The sequence below is a fragment of the Rhipicephalus sanguineus genome, chromosome 1 (genome assembly GCF_013339695.2).
Source record: "Rhipicephalus sanguineus isolate Rsan-2018 chromosome 1, BIME_Rsan_1.4, whole genome shotgun sequence".
Taxonomy (NCBI): Eukaryota; Metazoa; Arthropoda; class Arachnida; order Ixodida; family Ixodidae; genus Rhipicephalus; species Rhipicephalus sanguineus.
The window spans coordinates 9,607,940-9,627,561 of record NC_051176.1 but is presented as its reverse complement, the minus strand read 5'-3'; the positions used below and the strand labels follow the sequence as shown (position 1 = coordinate 9,627,561).

Below are 19,622 nucleotides of genomic sequence, written 5' to 3'. Positions count from 1 at the left end.
CACCTCTAGTTCTTGGAGTGTTGACTAGATGGCGCTGTCGTGGCCACCTCTAGTTCTCAGAAAGATCCCTAGATGGCGCGAGGCGCTCGCTGCGTTGCAGATGCGTGCTCTAGTCCCCCCCTCGCTCGCCTCGCGACGCCGACGCTTCGCGCTCGCTGCGTTGCAGATGCGTGCCCTAGCCCCCCCGCCCTCTCTCGCTTCGCGAGGCCGACGCAGGCACCGTCTGCTAGCGAGTTTTTTTATTCCTCCCCGGACATTGTACGCGTGCTCCCTGAGACGGTCGTTTAAGCAGCGCCCGGTTTATCTCACATATCTGCTGCCACGTGTTATAGGAAAGGAGTAAACCACTGCTTCTTTACATTCTGAAAAGCGTGTACGATTTGCCGTGCCCGTAGGGGTGGATGTGGTTACGTGGATGTGAAGCGCGCAGGCGCGGTGTTACCCTTTATATTCATGTGTTTTCTTTAATGAAATTTGTCGTGCCCGGATTTGCCGTGGCCGTACGTTCACGTTTTGCATCCGCAACAAGCACACACCACCCGAAGTGCAAGGCATTGTCGGAGGTTTTTCACCCTCTTCAAGCCATGCTATCAGGGTCTGCAAGGTTCTTCGGGCAGAATGGCAGAGGCAAGGCCGCGTGTACAAGGACGCGCTCTACACACAAGTTCAGATGGATGGAATCCTGCCAGCCGCCAAGAAGAAGATTTGGCGAAAGTACTGCACTTACATTGATGAAACTGCAGACGATTTTTGGCGGAGGACCCTTCGTCAACTTCGAGAATCCAAACGAGCCAAGGTTCCTGCACCTAAGGGACGCGTCTACACTGCAGGCGACATCGCGCTCCCGGATTTCGTAAGTCGAACGTTATCTCTGGGACCCAAGTTCGCAGTTGAGCCTAGAAAAATGCCGCCAGAGCTCCCTTTTCTTGTGAGACAAGTGGGTAACCTCGCGTCTGATGAGGACAAGGCCAGATGTGTCTCGGAGGGTGTAGACGTGCTTCGTCGTTACAAGTCGCCAACGCCAACGTACCGGTTGTGAAGGTGGCTTCCTACCTAAAGGATCAAGATATGTGCCTTCCAGCCTGAGACAAAGAAGGTGGGTTTACAGTGTTTCCGAAATCTATTTTTAAGCAGAAGGCTAGGGACGCTGGGGACTCGGTGTTTCGCCAATGTAAGGATGTATCATTAAGGCAGCGTAAAGCCAAGTCTAAGAAGTTGTGCCAAAAACTTAACTTGGATTTTCTCGTGCGGTCTATTGAGAAAAGTGACAAGTTGTGCCTTGAAATGTTTTTCTCAGCGAAAACGCACAAACCAGGTCTTCCATTAAGGGTTGTTGTATCTGAAAGTGACTGTTGGCAGAAATCTGTCGCAAGCTTTCTGTAGACCAAGCTCACGTTGTTTAATCTTGATGACCCGTTCCTCACCAAAACCTCAGAGGCAGTGGTCACTTATTCGCAGCAGAATCACAGGACATAAATGTCAGGTTTTTCAGTGGACATTAAAGACCTCTATATTCGATCCCCAAGAAAGATATTCTAACATGTGTTCAACAATGCATTGATCAGTTCGGCGTTGTAGCCTTTCAGAATGACGCTTGTATGTCTGCCGCGGGTTTTCTTGAGCTTTTCGCAGTGTATCTTACCTCAACTTTTGTTGGTCTGGCAAAGTGTTCTTGCAGAAAGAGGGAGTGTGCATTGGTTCGTGTATCGCCCCCATTCTGAGGGATTTGTTCCTAGCCAGCATCGATAGGCACATTTCAATGGAAATTAAAAAGGCAGGGGTGCAAAAAATTTTCCGTTTTTTCGATGATTATCTTATACTGCTTGAACCAAGTGATGCTAGCCTCGATGCAAGTGTCTCCGGCATCTTATCTATTTTTTCCAAAGGTTTACAGCCCCTTGTCATAACTCGCGAGTTGCCGCAGAACAAAGAAATCAAGTTTCTAGATTTGAAGATTAGGTTTTCTGATGAGCTTTGTTGGTTGTACGAACCTGGAGGTTTGAAGCCGCTCCTGCCCTACCAATCCGCGCACACAAAATTAGTCAAAAGGGCTATCGTTGAATCTTGTCTTGGAAGTGCGTTGAAAAAATCCTGCCCGCGTCTGATCGAAGAAAGTTTCCGAATGCAAATTAAGAGGCTTGAAGCTGCAGGATACCCACAAGAAGTAATTACAGTCGTGGCAGAAGTCTTGCATCGCAAGATAAAGAATGTAAGAGGTGGTGCCAGGCCAGAGCGAAGACAGACCACCGCGGAAGCTGTGCAAAGTCAAAATAAAAGGTTCGCAGTAATTAATAGGTATATCCACCGCGTCTCCCATAATTTAAAGAAGGTTGGGCAACACGCAGATGTCAAGGTTGTCATGTCGGCACCCAAGAAATTGTCAAGCCTTTCAAGATAAATTGCCCAACGGCCAAAGAAAAGCGCACGTGTTCTACGAAGCATCGTGTACGCTTTGCAGAATGTAAAGAAGCAGTGGTTTACCCCTTTCCTTTAACATGTGGCAGCAGATATGTGGGACAAACCGGGCGCTGCCTAAACGACCGTCTCAGGGAGCACGCGTACAATATGCGGGGAGGTCTGCAAGGTCACGTGGCGACGCATTGCCGAAGCTGTGGGTGTACGCCGGAATTTGAAAAATGTGCAGTGCTGTTCGCTCATAATGACCAAACAACGCGAGAGATAGTAGAAGCAGCAGAGATGGCCAAGGATGCTAGGCATTGTATCAGCGTGCCTTCCATTGCTCTGTCAGCAAAGGAACTATGTTTTACAGCGAAAGCTGTTATGAGATCATTTCACCGGCCGTTTTTGGCGCCGTAGTTGTCCGCCGCCGCCGCCGGTGTCCGTAACCCCTATCGCTCGAAATAAGAAAAAAAAAACGAAATAAGAAAAAATTTCCAGGATGGAACGGGGTTCGAACCTGGGCCCTCGGCGTGGGAGCCCATTGTTGTACCTCAGAGCCATGCCGGTGCTTGGAGCTGCCTTGCAAGAAGACGCTATACAGGCTTCATGTCCAGAAGGAACCACATTAACATATGTAATTTGGTGTGGTAGAAGAGTGAAATGACAACCACGCCCCACACAACGCGAATTCTGTAACCAGGCGTCACACAATGCAAATTGAGCAACGAGTCGGCTGTTGGATGCTTCCAACCCAATACAAGGGGCTCTGAAATAATTCTTCATCGTCATCAGGCACAACACCAACAAAGTACGCATAATGCCTTACATGTTTTTAGCGGGTACCACGGCTCTCCGTTGAATAACGAAAAATGTTATAGTGGCTGTTTCCCTATGACACACAAATTATGATGAGGTATAGCGTAGTGGGTTCCTCGCAAGTGCACTTACATTGGTTGCCAAAGAAGCCCATAAGCTCATCGTCCATTTCCTCAATGGTCTCGATAAAGTTCGTCCCTCCTCTCTCTGTCTCTCTTTCTCACGCCAACGTATGTTATATTGCATGGTGGGAGAGTGAAATAGCGACCGGGCGTCACATAATGCGACTTACGTAACTGGTGAGCCGTTTAAAGCTTCCAACCCATAACAAGGGCTCAGCCACAATTCTTCATCGTAATCAGTCGTCACGTAAACAAAGTGCACATAATGCTTTACATATGTGTAGCTGGAACCTCGCTTCTGCGCACAATGATGAATAATGGCGTTGTAGGTGCTTCCCAACTTCAGAAATATTGTGATTTGTAGCGTAGTGGATACCTTGCTAGTGTACTTGTATGAGTAGCCCCAAGAGAGTTTACAACGAGCTCTAGAAATGCCGCTCTTCCAGCTTTCGCTGTGACTGTGCTGCGCTTTCCGCGCAGGCCTGTCGTTTTTCTTGGACGCATTGCAAGATAGTGACATGTGATTTATTAACTTTTATTTGTTCTATGTAACTAGTGTTGTGCCTTTAGAGAGATGAATCTTATCATTTAGGAGTGAATGTGGTCATGTGGATGCTATGCTGCGCAGGCGTGGTGTTACCCTATATATTCATGTGTTTTCCTTAATAAAATTCAGTTGGAACTTAGCGCTTGTGTGTGTCGCATTCTCCTGTCTTTCGTCCCTGAAGTTCGCGCTATTTAGTTGTTCATTGAGACCCTGAGGAAATGGATCTTGGGGGACTCATGGGCATCCTCGGCAACTAATACAAGTGCACTTGCGAGCTACCCACTCCGCTATAAATCACCATATTTTTTTTGAAGTAAGGAAGCAGCCACTATGCCATTTTTCTTCATTCCACCGAGAACCGAGGTACCCGCTAAACACCTGTAAGATATTATGTGCACTTTGCTGATGCTGTGCCTGATGACGATGAAGAATTATGGCGGAGACCTTTAAAATGGGTTGGAAGATTCAACAACCCACTCGTTGCGCAATTTGCATTGTGTGACGCCTGGTTACAGAATTCGCGTTGTGTAACGCCTAGTTGTTATTTTACTCTTCTACCACGCTATATTACATACGTTAATGTGGTTGCTTCCCGACATGAAGCCTGTATAGGGTCTTTTTGCAAAGGAGTTTCAAGCACCGGCATGGATCTGTGGTAGAATACTGGGCTGCCACGCCAACGGCTCAGGTACGAACCCCGTTCCATCCTGTTTTCTCCCCTTATTTCTCGCGATAGCGGTTACGGACACTGGCGGCGGCGGACAACTACGGCACCAGAAACGGCTGTTCTTGTGATCTCATCACAGCTTTCGCTGTAAAACTTGGGGGACGCTTGAGCTTCGCCTTCAAGAGTAGAATGCGATAGCGTAATCAGGGCCCTTGCGCATCGCCTTCTCAATTGCTGGCCTGCCTTCGGTTCTAGGTGCATCCCTCAACCGTGCTGTCAGGAAACGAACGACTGTGCGCGTAATGTTGGCCATTTCAAACTATCCTAGAATGCCTACTGCAAGTACAGTTGTTAAGTGCCGACTAGGCCATAATTCTTCCTTTTGCAAACTTTGCGAATCAGCGAAGGGCCCACTACGCGTCCGTAAGGCAACAGGCGAACCTACGCAGCGGCTCACTTTGTTGATGGTTCTGCAGCTGATGATGAGTAAATATGTCTGAGCGCTATGTAAGTGGTGGGCCGCCTCTAAAACATCCACTTGTTGCGCAATTCACATGTTTTACGCGTGGCGTGGTTCTACGCTGCTGCCATGCATTATTACGTGCATAGGCATGCGCACCGTGGGGTGGGGGCTCCCTTGTCATGACCTAAGAGGGCGGCGCAATACGTTGACTAAGCAGGGAGGGTGGGCGGTGCGATGAACCTTCGCCTCCCCCCTCCCTCCCCCCTTTTAAGGAACCCTGGAATGCCTATGATTACATGCGTTAAGGAGACTCCTTCCACTACATGACATTCATGTAGTGTTTTTTTTACGAAACAGTTCCAAACAATATCGTGTCTCTTTGGTAGAACACCTGCTTGCAACGCAGATGGCCTGGGTTCGATTCTCACTCGAACCCATGTTTTTCTTTATTTATTTATTTACGTCTTTCTCGATTTTTTAGTCACGGATAAGGTGATAATTTTTCGCTCGCAAATAGCGGCACCGACGCGACAGCAAAATTTCTGCGAAACCAGCTCTTTAACGCTATGAAACCGTTAAGCGCACGAAGACAGGAACAAGAAGACGACAGGTGCGCTTAACGGTTTCATTATGCCAAGGTACCAACTAGCTCGAACCCAGCCGCTGATTCTTTAGCGCTATCGCATGAAAAACTGCCACTACAGGGCTGCGGCGCTCTGTTGTTTAAGTTGCGCGTGTTTGCATTCGGCAGTCTGTGGTTTTTTGTATGCCATTTCGAGCTGGCGGAATCAGTTGTGGCCTTTGAAAGAGAAAGTTATGGTAGCGTCTGAAATACGACCAGTTATAGGACGAAATGGAAGCGTCAGCGCGACTTAGGGAATCGATTTGCGAAGCGTGGACCCGCTGTGGAGCACGTGGAGGAGAGTCAACTGGAGGGAGACGCAAAACGGGCAAGAAAAGTGCATTTCAGCTCGCTTCAAAGGAGGGTCCAAACCTGGTGAATTTCAGAGATACTGAATGTTTCTTTATTACCTTAACAATCGGTTCGAATATTTAAATCCGTTTTTCTCGAAACCTGATCTCTTGCGTCTCATAGTTACGCGAATAGTGATAACATTTCTTCTAATAAATATTTTCACATGAAACTTTGCGTGCTATTTCTTTATACATGGAGCTGTGCATTCAAGTAGAATAATTGAAAACGAGCTGTCACTTTTGTGCTATCGCCAATGGCGTGCACAATAAACCTGGTGGATAACAATTTGATCTGTGCTTTTATGATAACGCGTTCAGTGATTGTAGAGTTGTAGTGATTATAAAGCTTAGATGCGCAGGTGATTGCCCTCAACACGTACCTGCCAAGTCGCGTTTGAATCGCACCCATAAGTTTGTAGTTATGACTGTTGTCTCAACACGCATATTTTGGCACATTTTGATTTTTATGAATTTTATTTCTTACATTTTTAGCAATTTCGTCATTTTGAAGTTTAAGTAAAGCTAAGCCCTAGAAGTCAAAACCATAATTACAGCTTTTTGACTACAAATGTAAAATTTTTTCTCGAAGGTGGTGACCTACTTTAATGTTGTGTCTATATTAAGCGAAGAAAAAAGTCACAGTTTCGCCACAACGGCGAAGCAATGAATGCGATAGCAATAAATTGGAATGTAACGCGAAGAACGGAAAGCAGCTCGAAATTGCCAGCGCGTCGCTCGAGCCCAAAGGACGCACGAAAAGAACGCATACAGGACGAGCGCAAACTAATGCGTCACAGCTGGACACTTGAAGCGCACTGCATAAACATAAAGCAGGACGCACGAAACGAACGAACAGGTACACACAAGACGAACGCGAACTAATTGTCACAGTTGTTACTTATTTCTGTTTGAAGAGCGCACACCTTTCGCAAACGCGGCCGCTGCAGCGAGCGCAGTAACCTTCCTGCCTCCCGCTCCACCCTAGAGGCTGCCCCTTCTTTCCTAGAGATAAGCGCACGAAGGCGACCACGCCCTCTAGGGCGAACAGCAACGGCGTTCGCAGGAGCGGGGCGACGATGTTTAAAGCGCGCCACGCGCGCACGTCGCGCCATCTATGTGTTCACCTAGAAAGCATGCTGAAGTTAGTGGTGTATATAAATAGCTCGCAGTTAGCAGGCTGTAAGACGTTGCTGTTCGTGGCCTAACGTCGGAAAGTTTTTCTGAATTATTTTTCTTCGTGACATATATATATATATATATATATATATATATATATATTTATATATATATATATATATATATATATATATATATATATATATATATATATAAACGGTGAATGACGGCGGTCACCGACGGCAAAAATCAGCCGAGACCGTCCATCTGATTGCTATCGCAATAAAAGAGCCCTTAAAATTACCCTTCCTTCATGGCGCCAGCAGGCAGGAAAATAGGGTTCCACACTCGCCGTCATGGCTACTAGCGGCGCTGTCTAGCACTCCCAAGTTTAAAATGCACATATATACCCCATAAAGTGGACAGGGGGATGGGATGACCGCCGCTGTAGCTCTGTTGGTAGCGCTTCTGACGCGTTATTCGAAGGTCGCAGGTTCGGTCCCTTCCTGCAGCAAGTTATCTTTTCTTCCATTTTAATGTATTCAGATTTACATCGTAATTACTGTAAAACAACACCCCCATATTTTCCTTGGGTTTCTTGTCTGGTATAATTTACTGGCTACCAGGGACACCCAGCAGCGGAAGGTTACGAATTGGTTTCGGCCATTCCGAGTGAAGTGGGTGCTCGAACACCGACGCCCCCGCTTACAATGCTCCAATTTGCGCTTTGTGAGATTTACGAAAGAGTTGAGATTTTTGAATGTCAGTCAAAGTTAGGCTTTCTCTCAGGCGGCTGGGTGCCGCGGAAGACAGGCTACGCGTCCTGTGAAAGGCTCAGTATAGTTCCGTGCACAGTGGCGTTGTTTTCCCAAGCGACATTGGCGGTTTTTTTTTGGTTTTTTTTTTGTTGCTCGCAGTACAAGAAAAAAAAACTTTCATGTTTTCAGGAATACAGCAAAGATTAAAAAATGTAGAGGTACATTTGCCTGATATATATGTAATATTTATGAGCACCTGTTATTGCAATGCGCATTAGACAGGTACAATGCTCGTCGTTAGTTGTAGTTTGTTCGAGCGCCAAGACCAAGTGAAATGGCACGTTGCGCGCGACCACCACGTGAGAACGGTAAGCGGATAGCTACCATCGCGAAGCCCTCGTGCTTGTTCGTAAGTCGCTGGTCGGCGACGGCTTCACCAGATTCCAGTATTCGGGGGGCTTTCGCTGTCGCAAGTGCCATCGTTCGCTCCCTTAGTGGAGCGCACTCTCCTAGAACACTACTGTAGCCATCGAGGCTTCGTGAAATCGCCCGGGAAACATTTAGAGATAAAACATCGCGCTACATGAAAGCACTAAATCTGAGGCCATCATCGGCACTCGACCTGCACAAAATGCCATTTGAGGTTTTCTGCCGGAAGGCCTTTCGCGGGAGCCGGCCGTTTGAAAGAACCGATCGACGGGCTCTTTAAACGCGCAGCACGACGCGTGATATTGTAGTCTGCCGGAAACTTGGCATGTCGCAATAAAAGGGGCACTCCATGGTTTTCACAAAAGGTATTGTGACTGGACCGTCGACCAAGTGCGAGTGAAACGGTGGAAATAAAAAGGCACTACTGCGTGAGAGTTTGTCACCGGCTCTAGGAGCTCTAGAAGCGAACGCGCGACCATGCGTGTGCACGTGCATGAACAGTAGACCCTTTTCATAAATACGCCACCTGACGGCGGGCTTTTCGTCAGTTTCGCTTCGCAAAGGAGCGTGGGATAGCCCGCGCCATCGTGAGGGCATGGAAAGCGAGCCGTCAAATGCGTGAGTGCTGTGATGTTTGTGTTGGCGGCTAGTTCTCCGTGTCATCCGCTGAAATCTCACCGTTTGCGTGCTTGAACGAGCTCTTAGTACTCTCCGTTGGTCTTTCTGAGGTGCTTCCGATGCGCAATGAGCAACATTTTGTACCCTTCGTTGGACGAGCGGTTTGGCTCGACTGCCGCGGTTGCGGGACCGTGACCACAGCAAACTCGCGTGCGCGCCCGGACCGGGAAAAAAAAGGCTCGTCGAAGCTACAAACTTCTCGCCGAAAGCTACAAACTACAAGCTTCTCACCGAAGGAAAGGAAGGACGTCACTGTCGCGGAACTATGCGACCGCCGCTACCGGTGAAAATCCTGTCTGCCGCAAGCCACACCACGCAACTATTTTCCGGACGCCACGCGTTGGGTATATTTGTATGCAGTGGCGTAGCCAGGGGGGGGGGGCGGGGGGAACACATTGGGCCCGTGCCCCCCTCCGAAAGTTTTTTTGCCATGGCACACAAAGCACAAAATGACACTCGATCACATCTGCCTGCACGGCCCTCACTTCAGATCAAGGTGCCCGCCCCCCCCCCCCCCTCCCGAAAAAAATTTCTGCCTACGCCCCTGCTTGTATGTACTAAATTGCTTGTATGTACTTTTTATTTTTATGGCTGGCCTTACGAACCCTCGCAGTATTTCTGCACAAACAATGTATCGCAATGCACCGCATGCAGGCACTCGGGAGAAGACTATTGATTCGTAAAGGCAAGGCTACTCATGGCGCTGTGAAATAAGCACGTCCGTTTCTGTAGCGCGTTTACAAAACGGCGCCCTTCCGCACGTTCGTTTGACATCACGCATGGAGAGAGAGCACGTGCGTTTGCTGTTCAAGTTCTATCGCGTACGTTATCGCTGTTCTCGTAGCGATATCCTCGATGGTGGCACATGGGAACGCAGCACGTCTGCACCATTGCAGCACGCCGTCTCTACGAAAAAAGTTGATGACAGTTCACGATTCGGTGGTGCTGAAATGTCACGCATTGGCACGCCTGCGTCGTCTGCTGGGGCGCCCTCACAATGGCGGTAGACTGTAGTTTGCGTGCGCGGCGCTAGGGGCGCCCTTTTTCGAAAAGGGTCTATTGGCATAGCAAAGAGGTAGTGTCTTGTATGTACAGGCATCATTGCTGCAGCTATAGCGGTTATACCGCTTGGCTTTACTGAAATATTTACCTCGGGCTGCCTTCTTGGTGGACTGTAAGCAGCCAAGAAAAACAAACGCAACCGTGCGCTTTTGCAAACTGCACTTGTTCTTTTTAAAGACGATAGTCTTTTTTGGGGAACTTAAACGCAGAAATTTTGGTATGTCTGTCTGTCTTTCTGTTTGTCTGTCTGTCACGCGATTCAGCCACCCGGCCAAAGTTGAACCACTTGCTCAAGGCCCACCCATCTTGAACTGGTACGGCTGTTCATACTTGTGAACACTGTCGATCAAAAAGTAAATATTACACATATCTGAGGCGCAACATCAATGCGTCAGTATTAGGTTATGTGTTCCTTTAATATTCTTGTTTTGCAACTTTATATGCCATGCCCAGGTCGGCAAGTATGGAAGCCCGACGTCCGTTCCAACATTTATACAGTCGGCTTGAAGAGATTCGGAGGCCGGCTCTCAGTCCTATCGCTAAAGCCCAAGGCCTCTGTCAGCTCACTATCAGAAATGGGTGACACATTGGCAATAGCACAAAATGCATGCCCCAGTCGCCACAGAAAAGTCCAGCAAACACACGCTGAGTTTGGCTACCTTCTGAGGAACTGGATGTTCTCCTCCTGCCTCTGAAGTCCAGTTTTCATCATGATCGCCTGGAAGACGCGTCGGTCCAGCACCCACACCTTGGCTTTCGTCACCGCTGCAAAAACACAGTGAAGGTAGCGACAGTTCTCCATCACTCGATCCCTTCATTCCAAACAAATGCAACACCCTTATACCTGGCATGCGTTCAAAAGCCGGCATCCGATACGTGTGCGTTAAGCCGTGATGAAATCAACAAATGTTGCTCTTTCGTGTGGTTTGTTTGAACAACCAGACATCATTTTTTATGACAGAACCAATAAACGCTGGTAAAAGTAATACACGAGTCCTCCCCGCTGAAGTACAGCGTGTCGCGATGGTGGATCTAAAACCGGGCGGGAAAAACTCTGACCGATATAAAACGAGAATATAGCACCACGGTACAGTGCGCGATGTACGCTGTGGAATGCCTTGGCATGCCAGCAGTTTCACACAACCCTCCTTTGTGCAATACGGACTTGGTGAAAATGAGCTATCCAGTGTATCTTATAGATTTTCGGGGGAGATACCTGCGATGTGGCGCTCACAAGGGCTGCTATAACGTAACAGATTGAGTTCTACTTGTGTTACATTGTGCCTGAAGTCAAATTCATGTCACCGCCAACGCAAGCACATGCGAGAAGCGGCAACTTATTCTGAGCCGCCCGATGAAACTCTTTTGTTTGCGGAATGTTCCTTTGTCTTTGAAAATTGCCTGCTCTTGCTCTGTTTCCTCCTCTCCCCGGCTGACAAGAGTCGATGAGCGCGCCAAAGTGGAGAGTGCTTCAGCCGGGTTGTACAGTGAACGCGAAAAAGCGCGAGAGAAGGCGCCTGCACGTTTGATTGGTACGCTTCACCGTGCCTACCTTGCCGTGACTTGCACCTATCTCGGTGGCTTGCAACGAGGCGCAGAGTAACGTAGTTGGGAGAGCAACGTTGTGTACTTGTAATCTCTGCTTGTAATAGCGGACGGACGGCGTTCAAGCAGGCCCTCGAAACTGAGCGCCAGTTTTGGCTTCAAAGAAGATGCGCGCTCGCAGCGGTTGGCGGGCATCGTAAGCTCTGGTTGAACGAAGCGAGGTTGGCGTTCGCATTTACTGTCTTTCACGTGTTTTTACAAATAAAGAAATTTGATTGAACTGTAAAGAACTCTTCTTTTGTTTATTTGTCTTTCTTATTTCTTATTTTGTGAATTTTAAATCGGGAACTGGGTGACTTATGTTCGTAGCGCTTGCCACTCGCTCAGCGATATCACAAGTTGGATCGCGCTCGGTTCTCTCGCTCGGTTGGCGTGCCAAGTATGAATACGGGAAAGATCAGACATCTTATGTGGCGCGCAGCGAACGGAAGCCGTAGTAGCCCAAGTTGAGCAGGTCAACCATGCATTCGAAGAAGGAGGCTAAAACGGGGCATTACATGTCTTGCGCGGCTCTCTGGTGTTTTAACACGGGTGAGAGCAAGTATTTGGGTCCATTATTTGAGCACGTATTTATTTCGCATGAGTACATGAGTAAACCCAGTTCTCTGCAAACCTGACTGGACTGGTGTCAACGCAGTGTCGCAATAGACTAATTCGTCAACACGACAGCCTACCTGCTGCCGGCAAAATACGTTTATTCAAATGCTTGAATACGTGTTTGTTCGGCTACGCAGTTTCTTCATCTCTTACTCTTGGCATGTAGTTCAAACGATGTGATGGAGGCTCCTTCCAGTTCATGGAAGTTTGAAATTTTGTGGGCTGTTACTTCTAATACTGTCACTGAAAAACGTGTAGTGGACTCAGTGATGCTTTCGGAAATAGTTTAACAGGGAACGCCGCTGGAGCCCGCGTTTCGACAAGTGGCCTCTTCTTCTTCGCCAAGGCAGTGCTGCTGTTCCGACGAAGACCAGTCAACTTGCCGAAACATTGCCCCCAGCGGCATTCGCTGTGATTGAGTACGACGCGGCCTGCTCTGGGTTCAATCTTTGCTCAGTATGTGCATATTGCAGACTGACACTTTCACACCACGCGTATGTCTGTTTTTTAGTACAAAACGTGTGATTAAAAAGAAAGGCTTTAAATTTTGCTTGTGCTGATGGAGTTCTGTCTTATTGAGAAATAGGTCAGCTCTGGTTGGTACACTTCGCAACACGCAAGGTCGATCCAAATAGGTCGCGAAGCTTCGGGCGAAAAACGGTTCAGAACCTATTGCCAACGACACCAGCAAGGGGAGTTATGGGTGCTGCGATTGAAGCGCGACTATGATTGGAGGGAACAAACATTAATAACAAAAACCAAGTTTTGTTCAAGCGTAACGCAATCTTTATGTCTTACAAATTACATTTATTTTCCGAACAATATTATGTAGGCGCAATGTGCCAAGAATGTATGACAGTGTTTAATTATTACGAAAAACATTTTCCTTAGCGCCCACTGATGAGAGGTGCATGTCATTGTTATTCAGTGCAACCCTTGCGGTGCATGGAAAGGTGGGCTTTTAACTTTGTCTGCGACGACACGCCCCTCACGTGTTCTGGTGTTTCGCACTGGCATGCGTTCTGTGAATTATTGTGGTGAGAATTTGATTTTGGTGTGCGCGATGTTGCCAGGGTCGCTTTATCTTTGGTGAACGTGTTGGCTACGGCGTTCAGCGGACAACGGCACGACGCGGCTAACATTTAACGCCGAACGCTTTCCTCGGTACTCGCGAAAACGATGTGGTGTTCAGGGATGCTATTGGCCTGGTGTGCGACCGATGGCGGCGCTGCGAACGGCGCCTGTATGACGTCAGAGCGGGGATTCGCGCGCTTTCGTCTGCTATGTAGGCCCAGCGCCGTGTTGATACCACCGTTGTGGTAAATCTCAACAAAAAAGGAGTTCAATTAGTTATATTGCCTATGGTGGCTACTGACGCTGTTCGAACAACCGTGGGTATGTTTTTAACGTTCATTTAGAACTACAGCTCTTTGTTTCTTGAACTGCGGGCGCTTGTCTCCGCGGCTAGTGCTGCGCAATGGTGAAGTACTGCTCTGTGCCTCAGTGTGCTTCGTCCGCTCGTGAGAAAGGCGTTAGCTTTTACAACTACCCTAAGGCAAGCTCAGAATGGGAAAGCGCCCCACGCCATCATCGACATTGTGCAGCAAGCACTTCGCGGACAGTGACTTCTGCTACCCACCGTACGCGCCACTCTTAGGTAAGCTTGTCACCGTGTTTAAGAGCCTCGGCAATACTTAAGGCGTTTATTGCACCCAGACTTACACCAGGTGCGATGCCGTCCCACAACCTGCCGCGAAGGCCCCTAGACAGGGAGCTGACGACGCGGCCTCCGAATCGCCTCGCAGGTAAGCGCGCCTCGTGAGCTCAGCTGAGCGGCGCAGGATATCTGAGACCACGGCTGCATTTGGATGGTGTACTACATAGGTATTTTACTTATGAAGGCAAGCGCGCGCCTAGCGGACTGCTTATCATAAAGTCATAAACGAAACCTTTTGCCGCTGTTTAGTACACATTCTCTAAAATTTTTCACCTGAGGCAGACACTTTTTTAAAAGCGGAGCTCTTTAAGCTTTTCGTTAGGCTGCGTGGCGTGAAACTCTACCCAGCTTGCCTTTGCCACATTAATCTCTGTGGACCTGTGAGTGGTATAATCAGCGATTAACTATTTGTTATATTCTAATGCCCATGCGATGGCCCTGCGCGGTATTAATATGAACCACGACGTAATATCGTTCTCACTGAACCAATATTACAGGACAAACTGCGATCACGGGCATCGGCAGGGGGGTGATCAACAAGGCGGCACTTGCGCACTTGTTTGCAGGACGAGAGCTGCGTCGGTGATGCGATCTCCGTTGACGGCCTCGACCGCGCATTCAACAACCTGGCCTGCGTCGTACACCACCTCGCCCTCGATGAGGCAAGGCGACCTTTGACAAGCTTTATCTATATACTTGTAGATGCTGGAGAACGGCACGCTTACTGAAATATCGAAAGAAACACCCAAACTAATTAGTATCGATAGGCGGAAACAAGATAACGAGCGAGAACACTCACACATAGTTTCATTTTCTTACCAGCAATGCGGTCGGTGGCAGCGGCGCACTCGTCGGCCGTCCGGGGGATTTCTTGGCCCCGTCGATTGGGCCGCAACTAAAACAAGCTCAAGATTACACTCGAAAACATTCGTTGCAGGCGTTAGTTGACCGTCGCGAGGCTGTTCGTTCGACAAAGTTCGCGCCTGAAGCAGATGATCCGCATACAAGAGCAGCCGCTGCTGCAACGTGGCTGAGAGTGGAGTTCCCGCTCTGACGTCACACGCGAGAGGGCGCTTGTCCAAGATCTCGAGGCCAATAGCAACATGCGTACGCTTGGCCGAGTCCTCTCTACTAGATAAGACACCGGGGCAACGGTTCGGAGTAGTGTGCTTGCCTGATTTACATGGATCAGTATTCCTGCTGCCCGGTTTCCTTCGTGGACACGCGGTGCCTACTATGTTTCCTGTTATCTGTGAGCAGATCGCTAAGTTATCTGTCGCGCTACAATTCGCATGTCTTGATGCGTTACGCGTAAGGGTATTTTTCGGAATGTGGCGACACACTGCGCACAAACCGGCGCAGGCACCGCCTCGTCATTAGCCAGCCTGGCGTGACGTATGCTGCACCACGCCTCCGATAAGGGACAGCGCCACCGCAGCGTCACCGGAGGCTTACGTCACCGACGGTGGCTATAAACCCGAGCTGCTAAGCTCGGAAGTTATCATTCCTTCGCCACCCGACTAAGCGCAGCGTCGCTATGCTCGCCCCGCTGCTACTGCTACGTTAATAAACAGTCGTTATGTTTTATGTTGGGATGTGTCTTTCCATCGACACGGCATCCCACAGGAACATAAGGCATAACATAGTGCACGTAGTGTACGGACTTTTTCTAATTATTGCGAGATTGCGTTATTGTGTCATTGTGACAATTGACTAAAACTTAAATATCATTATTTTGGCGTGACCAGGCGTCATTTCTTCTCGTTAGAACTGAAGCACACATGCAATGCGCTCTTTAAGTCCCCTGCGCATGTGCGAAGCAAATAAGCAACGCTGCAAACATGAGTGGTACGTTGCTCCTTGCTTTAATCCCGCTGTGGAAGATGACACGAACGCAAAATAAAAGCTGCAAGAATAAAGTTTCCTGGTAAAACCAAGGCGAATTGAACGGCGGTACACTTAAACACCGCTGTTTAGTCACGGGTCGATATTAGTTTAGCTAGCGTTGGCTTCAAGCGCATTCGCCAAGGGCTCGCCATAGCGCGAGTCCTTAGGAATCAGGGGCCTAAGAAAAATATTTTGAGGTCAAATTTCGCGCTAGTGCCAACAAAATGACGTCACTTTTTTACCAGATATTGCGTCACATCCGCTATATTTTTGTTCCGCCGGAAGTGTTCCCTCCTGACCCAGATGGCGCTAAGGCCCATGAGCAGCTGATGAGCAGCCATTTTGTGAACGTATGGGCTTCTTTGGAAGCTTCGCAACCACTTACATTTATCTTGTAACACACGAACAAAATTTAAAAAGATGTCAAACTAAATTTAACGAACGGCCACGTCGCCCGAGCGGACCTGCAAGATAGCTCGAACGCACTTCGCTTGCAGTGGGAAAGGAGGGCTTCCGCGGCAACCCTCCTCTTCTCGGTTTCGCGCCCTTTTAGTCTATTTGGTGGCCTCATCAGTGATGTCACGAAAGAAATGTTTTCCAGAAGCACACGTTGTTGGGCTAGTCGTTTCATGTTCTTTCTGAAGCCACGGATGTGCTTGAACTGGTATAGCGCATTACGGGGAAGAAGAAACGGCCGAGCAGACCGACACTAGAGGACAGAGCGCTCTGTCCTCTTGTGTCGGTCTGCTCGGCCGTTTCTTCTTCCCCGTAACGCGCTATACCAGTTCAAGTACGACGAACCAACTGGCCCAACCTCCAACACTTGTGGACCACGCATGTGGCTATTTCGCGCAAAGAAATCACAAGGGAAGGGTTAAGGGAAGCGCAATCTTTCGACTGTTTATTCCAAATTTACTGCAGTAATATATATATGCAAAGGCATGCGCGGAAAGCAAGGCAAACATCGAACAGATAACGTTTTGTGCAATGCAATACAGAGGTATAGACACGCGCAAAAGGGCAGGCTCACAACAATCGGATACCATCTTAATCACAACCTGCGATGCAAGAACGTGCTCTCTGCCTGCGAAAGGAACAATGAAGTGCCACTAATGCATAATAAACCGTGTGCTTTTATGTGAACAGCTTCCAACAGTTCTCGAGCAGTGGTGTCCCTGCTTCTCCCCAGAATCTGAGTTTTATGCAGATTCGGCTCCCACTTGTGGGAATTGCAGTGGGCCGGCAAATGTGCCCCATCTTTACCTTTTAGTGACAGCTCGTGTTCCCGCGCTGCAGTAAATTTGGAATAAACAGTCGAAAGTTTGTGCTCCCCGTTAACCCTTCCCTTGTGATTTCTTTGCGCGAAATAGCCACATCCGTGGCTTCTGAAAGAAGAAATGTTTTGTTTGTGAATTATTCCGAGTAGGATACCCGGTAGCCGCCAGTGGTTGAAGCGGCGCTGCCGCAGCGTATCAGCATGCGAGAGCGTGTATCATGGGAGTTATAGGGAGTGTGCGGCCCCTAGTTCAAGTATTCTTTCTATTGCACGAACTACTGTGCTAATTATTCTCACTGACCGCTATGAATAATAGCTTACAGTAGCTAACTTTTCGCTGAACACGCATTGCACTGCCTCATTTCTTTTCAGGATTACGTATTTTAATTTCGGCGCTCCACACTGTTTATTTTAGTCAACCTTTCCTTCATGCACATGGATAAGAACAAGGCGAGCCTGGACGCAGCGCCAATGAAGATCCAGCCAATGTTACCTCATTTTTATGTTTGAGCCAGCGAATAGTTGATGTTTTTCTCTGACTTGCTCATTTATTTGTTTGTTTGTGGTCGGGCTATCGTTGCTCTGTTCTGTTCCCTAAGAAGCAAGGCGCTGCGGCCGATAACCTCGATGCCGATCTCTCCCACACACACACACACACTGAGTTTGCAGGTAATGATGGCGCGCGTACCTTTGACGCTTGCCGTGCGGGTGCAGTTGTAGAGTATGGCCAACTCTCCGAACGCCTTGCCTGGTCCCATGCGGCCCAACACCTGGTCGTCTTTTTCAACCTCCAGCTCGCCCTCTGAAAATAAATAAATAAATAAATAAATAAATAAATAAATAAATAGTTAAATAAATAAATAAATAAATAATAAGCTCAACGAAGGAACTTATGCGCGGCGCTGAAAATCCTGATGGCTTCTGCAATCACCTGATATTAAAGGGACACTAAAGAGCAAAACGATTTTTCTCATATCAGTAAAGTACACTTTCGCGATACCAAAACACCACGCTTGTTGCGAGAAGACGCTTAGTAGGCGAGAAAACACGCAAAAACAAAATGTGGGTGACGACGCCACCTGGACGTTTCCGCACCATTCGCCGTGACCTCACATGCTTTGACGGCGCCTACTAGGGACTACGTAGTTCCTAATCGGTAAAAATGAAGTACATTGCCCTCTGAGGGGGCCATAGACTTAACATACCAAGCTTGGGGTAATTTTGTTTAGCCAGTGGCGCCAAAATACGATAAATACACTTTAAATCCGTGACTTCACACGGGGAGATTTCGGCGCGAAATTAAAAAATGAAACAATGATCTTGATTTTCTCCTGTATTAATAAACCTATGATGGCGAAATAACGACATTAGAGTTGTCAGAGCACAATTTATTGATCTAAACAGATTCATAGTTTCTTTTTAGTGTCCATTTAACAAAGCATGAACGCTGTCTATATACAGGGTGATTCTTTCTTTAGATAATTCAGATATTTTCATGCAAATGCTATGGCACTCAGACACCTGTGGTCTTCGCACAGTAACTCTACGTCGAGGCGGAAGCACTTTGTCGCACCTTAATTTGCATCGAAATTAACAAAACCACTGATTAGCATTTTTTATAATCAACCTAAGGGAAGTCGTTTATTTGAAAAAGTTGTAGGGCGGGACTAATGATCATGCAAATCAGTTCTGCGGAATCCCGCAAGGTGGCGGAAGGGTTAAGAAAGGGGAAAATGGACAACCACCCGGTGGCTTCGTGCTGCAAACGGATGGTTGTCTATTTTTCCCCTTTCTTAATCATCATCATCATCAGCCTGCCTACGCCTACTGCAGGGCAAAGGCCTCTCCCATGTTCCGCCAATCAACCCGGTCCTGCGCTTTCTGCTGCCACGTTATACCTACAAACTTCTTAATCTCATCTACCCACCTAATTTTCTGTCTCCCCCTCACGCGTTTGCCATCTCTTGAAATCCAGTCAGTTACCCTTAATGACCACCGGTTATCCTGCCGACGTGCTACGTGCCCGGCCTATATCCATTTCTTCTTGATTTCAACTATGATATCCTTAACCCCAGTTTGTTCCCTGACCCGCTCTGTTCTCTTCCTGTCTCTTAAGGTTACACCTATCATTTTCCTTTCCATCGCTCGCTGCGTCGTCCTGAATTTAAGTTGAACAATCTTTGTAAGTCTCCAGGTTTCTGCTCCGTAGGTAAGTACCGGTAAGATGCAGTTGTTATATACCTTCCTCTTGAGGGATAGTGGTAGACTACCATTCATTATTTCATAATGCTTGCCGAATGAGCCCCATCCCATCGTTATTCTTCCAGTTATTTGACTCTCATGGTTCGGATCCGCGGTTACTACCTGTTCTAAGCAGACGTACTTCTTTACAACTTCCAGTGCCTCGCCACCTATCGCAAAGCGCTGTTCTCTGCCAAGATTGTTCCACATTACTTTAGTTTTATGCATATTCATTTTCAGACCTACTCTTCTACTTTCCGTATCCA

At 48.0% G+C, this 19,622-nt stretch overlaps 1 protein-coding gene across 1 annotated transcript in view; it reads right to left on the bottom strand.

Annotated features, from left to right (window-relative positions):
* The window catches only part of LOC119389391 (cGMP-dependent protein kinase, isozyme 1), a gene marked incomplete in the record, with an annotated part of 765,645 nt that overhangs the window by 608,988 nt on the left and 137,035 nt on the right, over positions 1–19,622 (bottom strand). Inside the window, 2 exon segments of the mRNA XM_049413534.1 lie at positions 10,693–10,798; positions 17,804–17,917. Of these exon segments, the coding sequence (XP_049269491.1) occupies positions 10,693–10,798; positions 17,804–17,917 (220 nt within the window).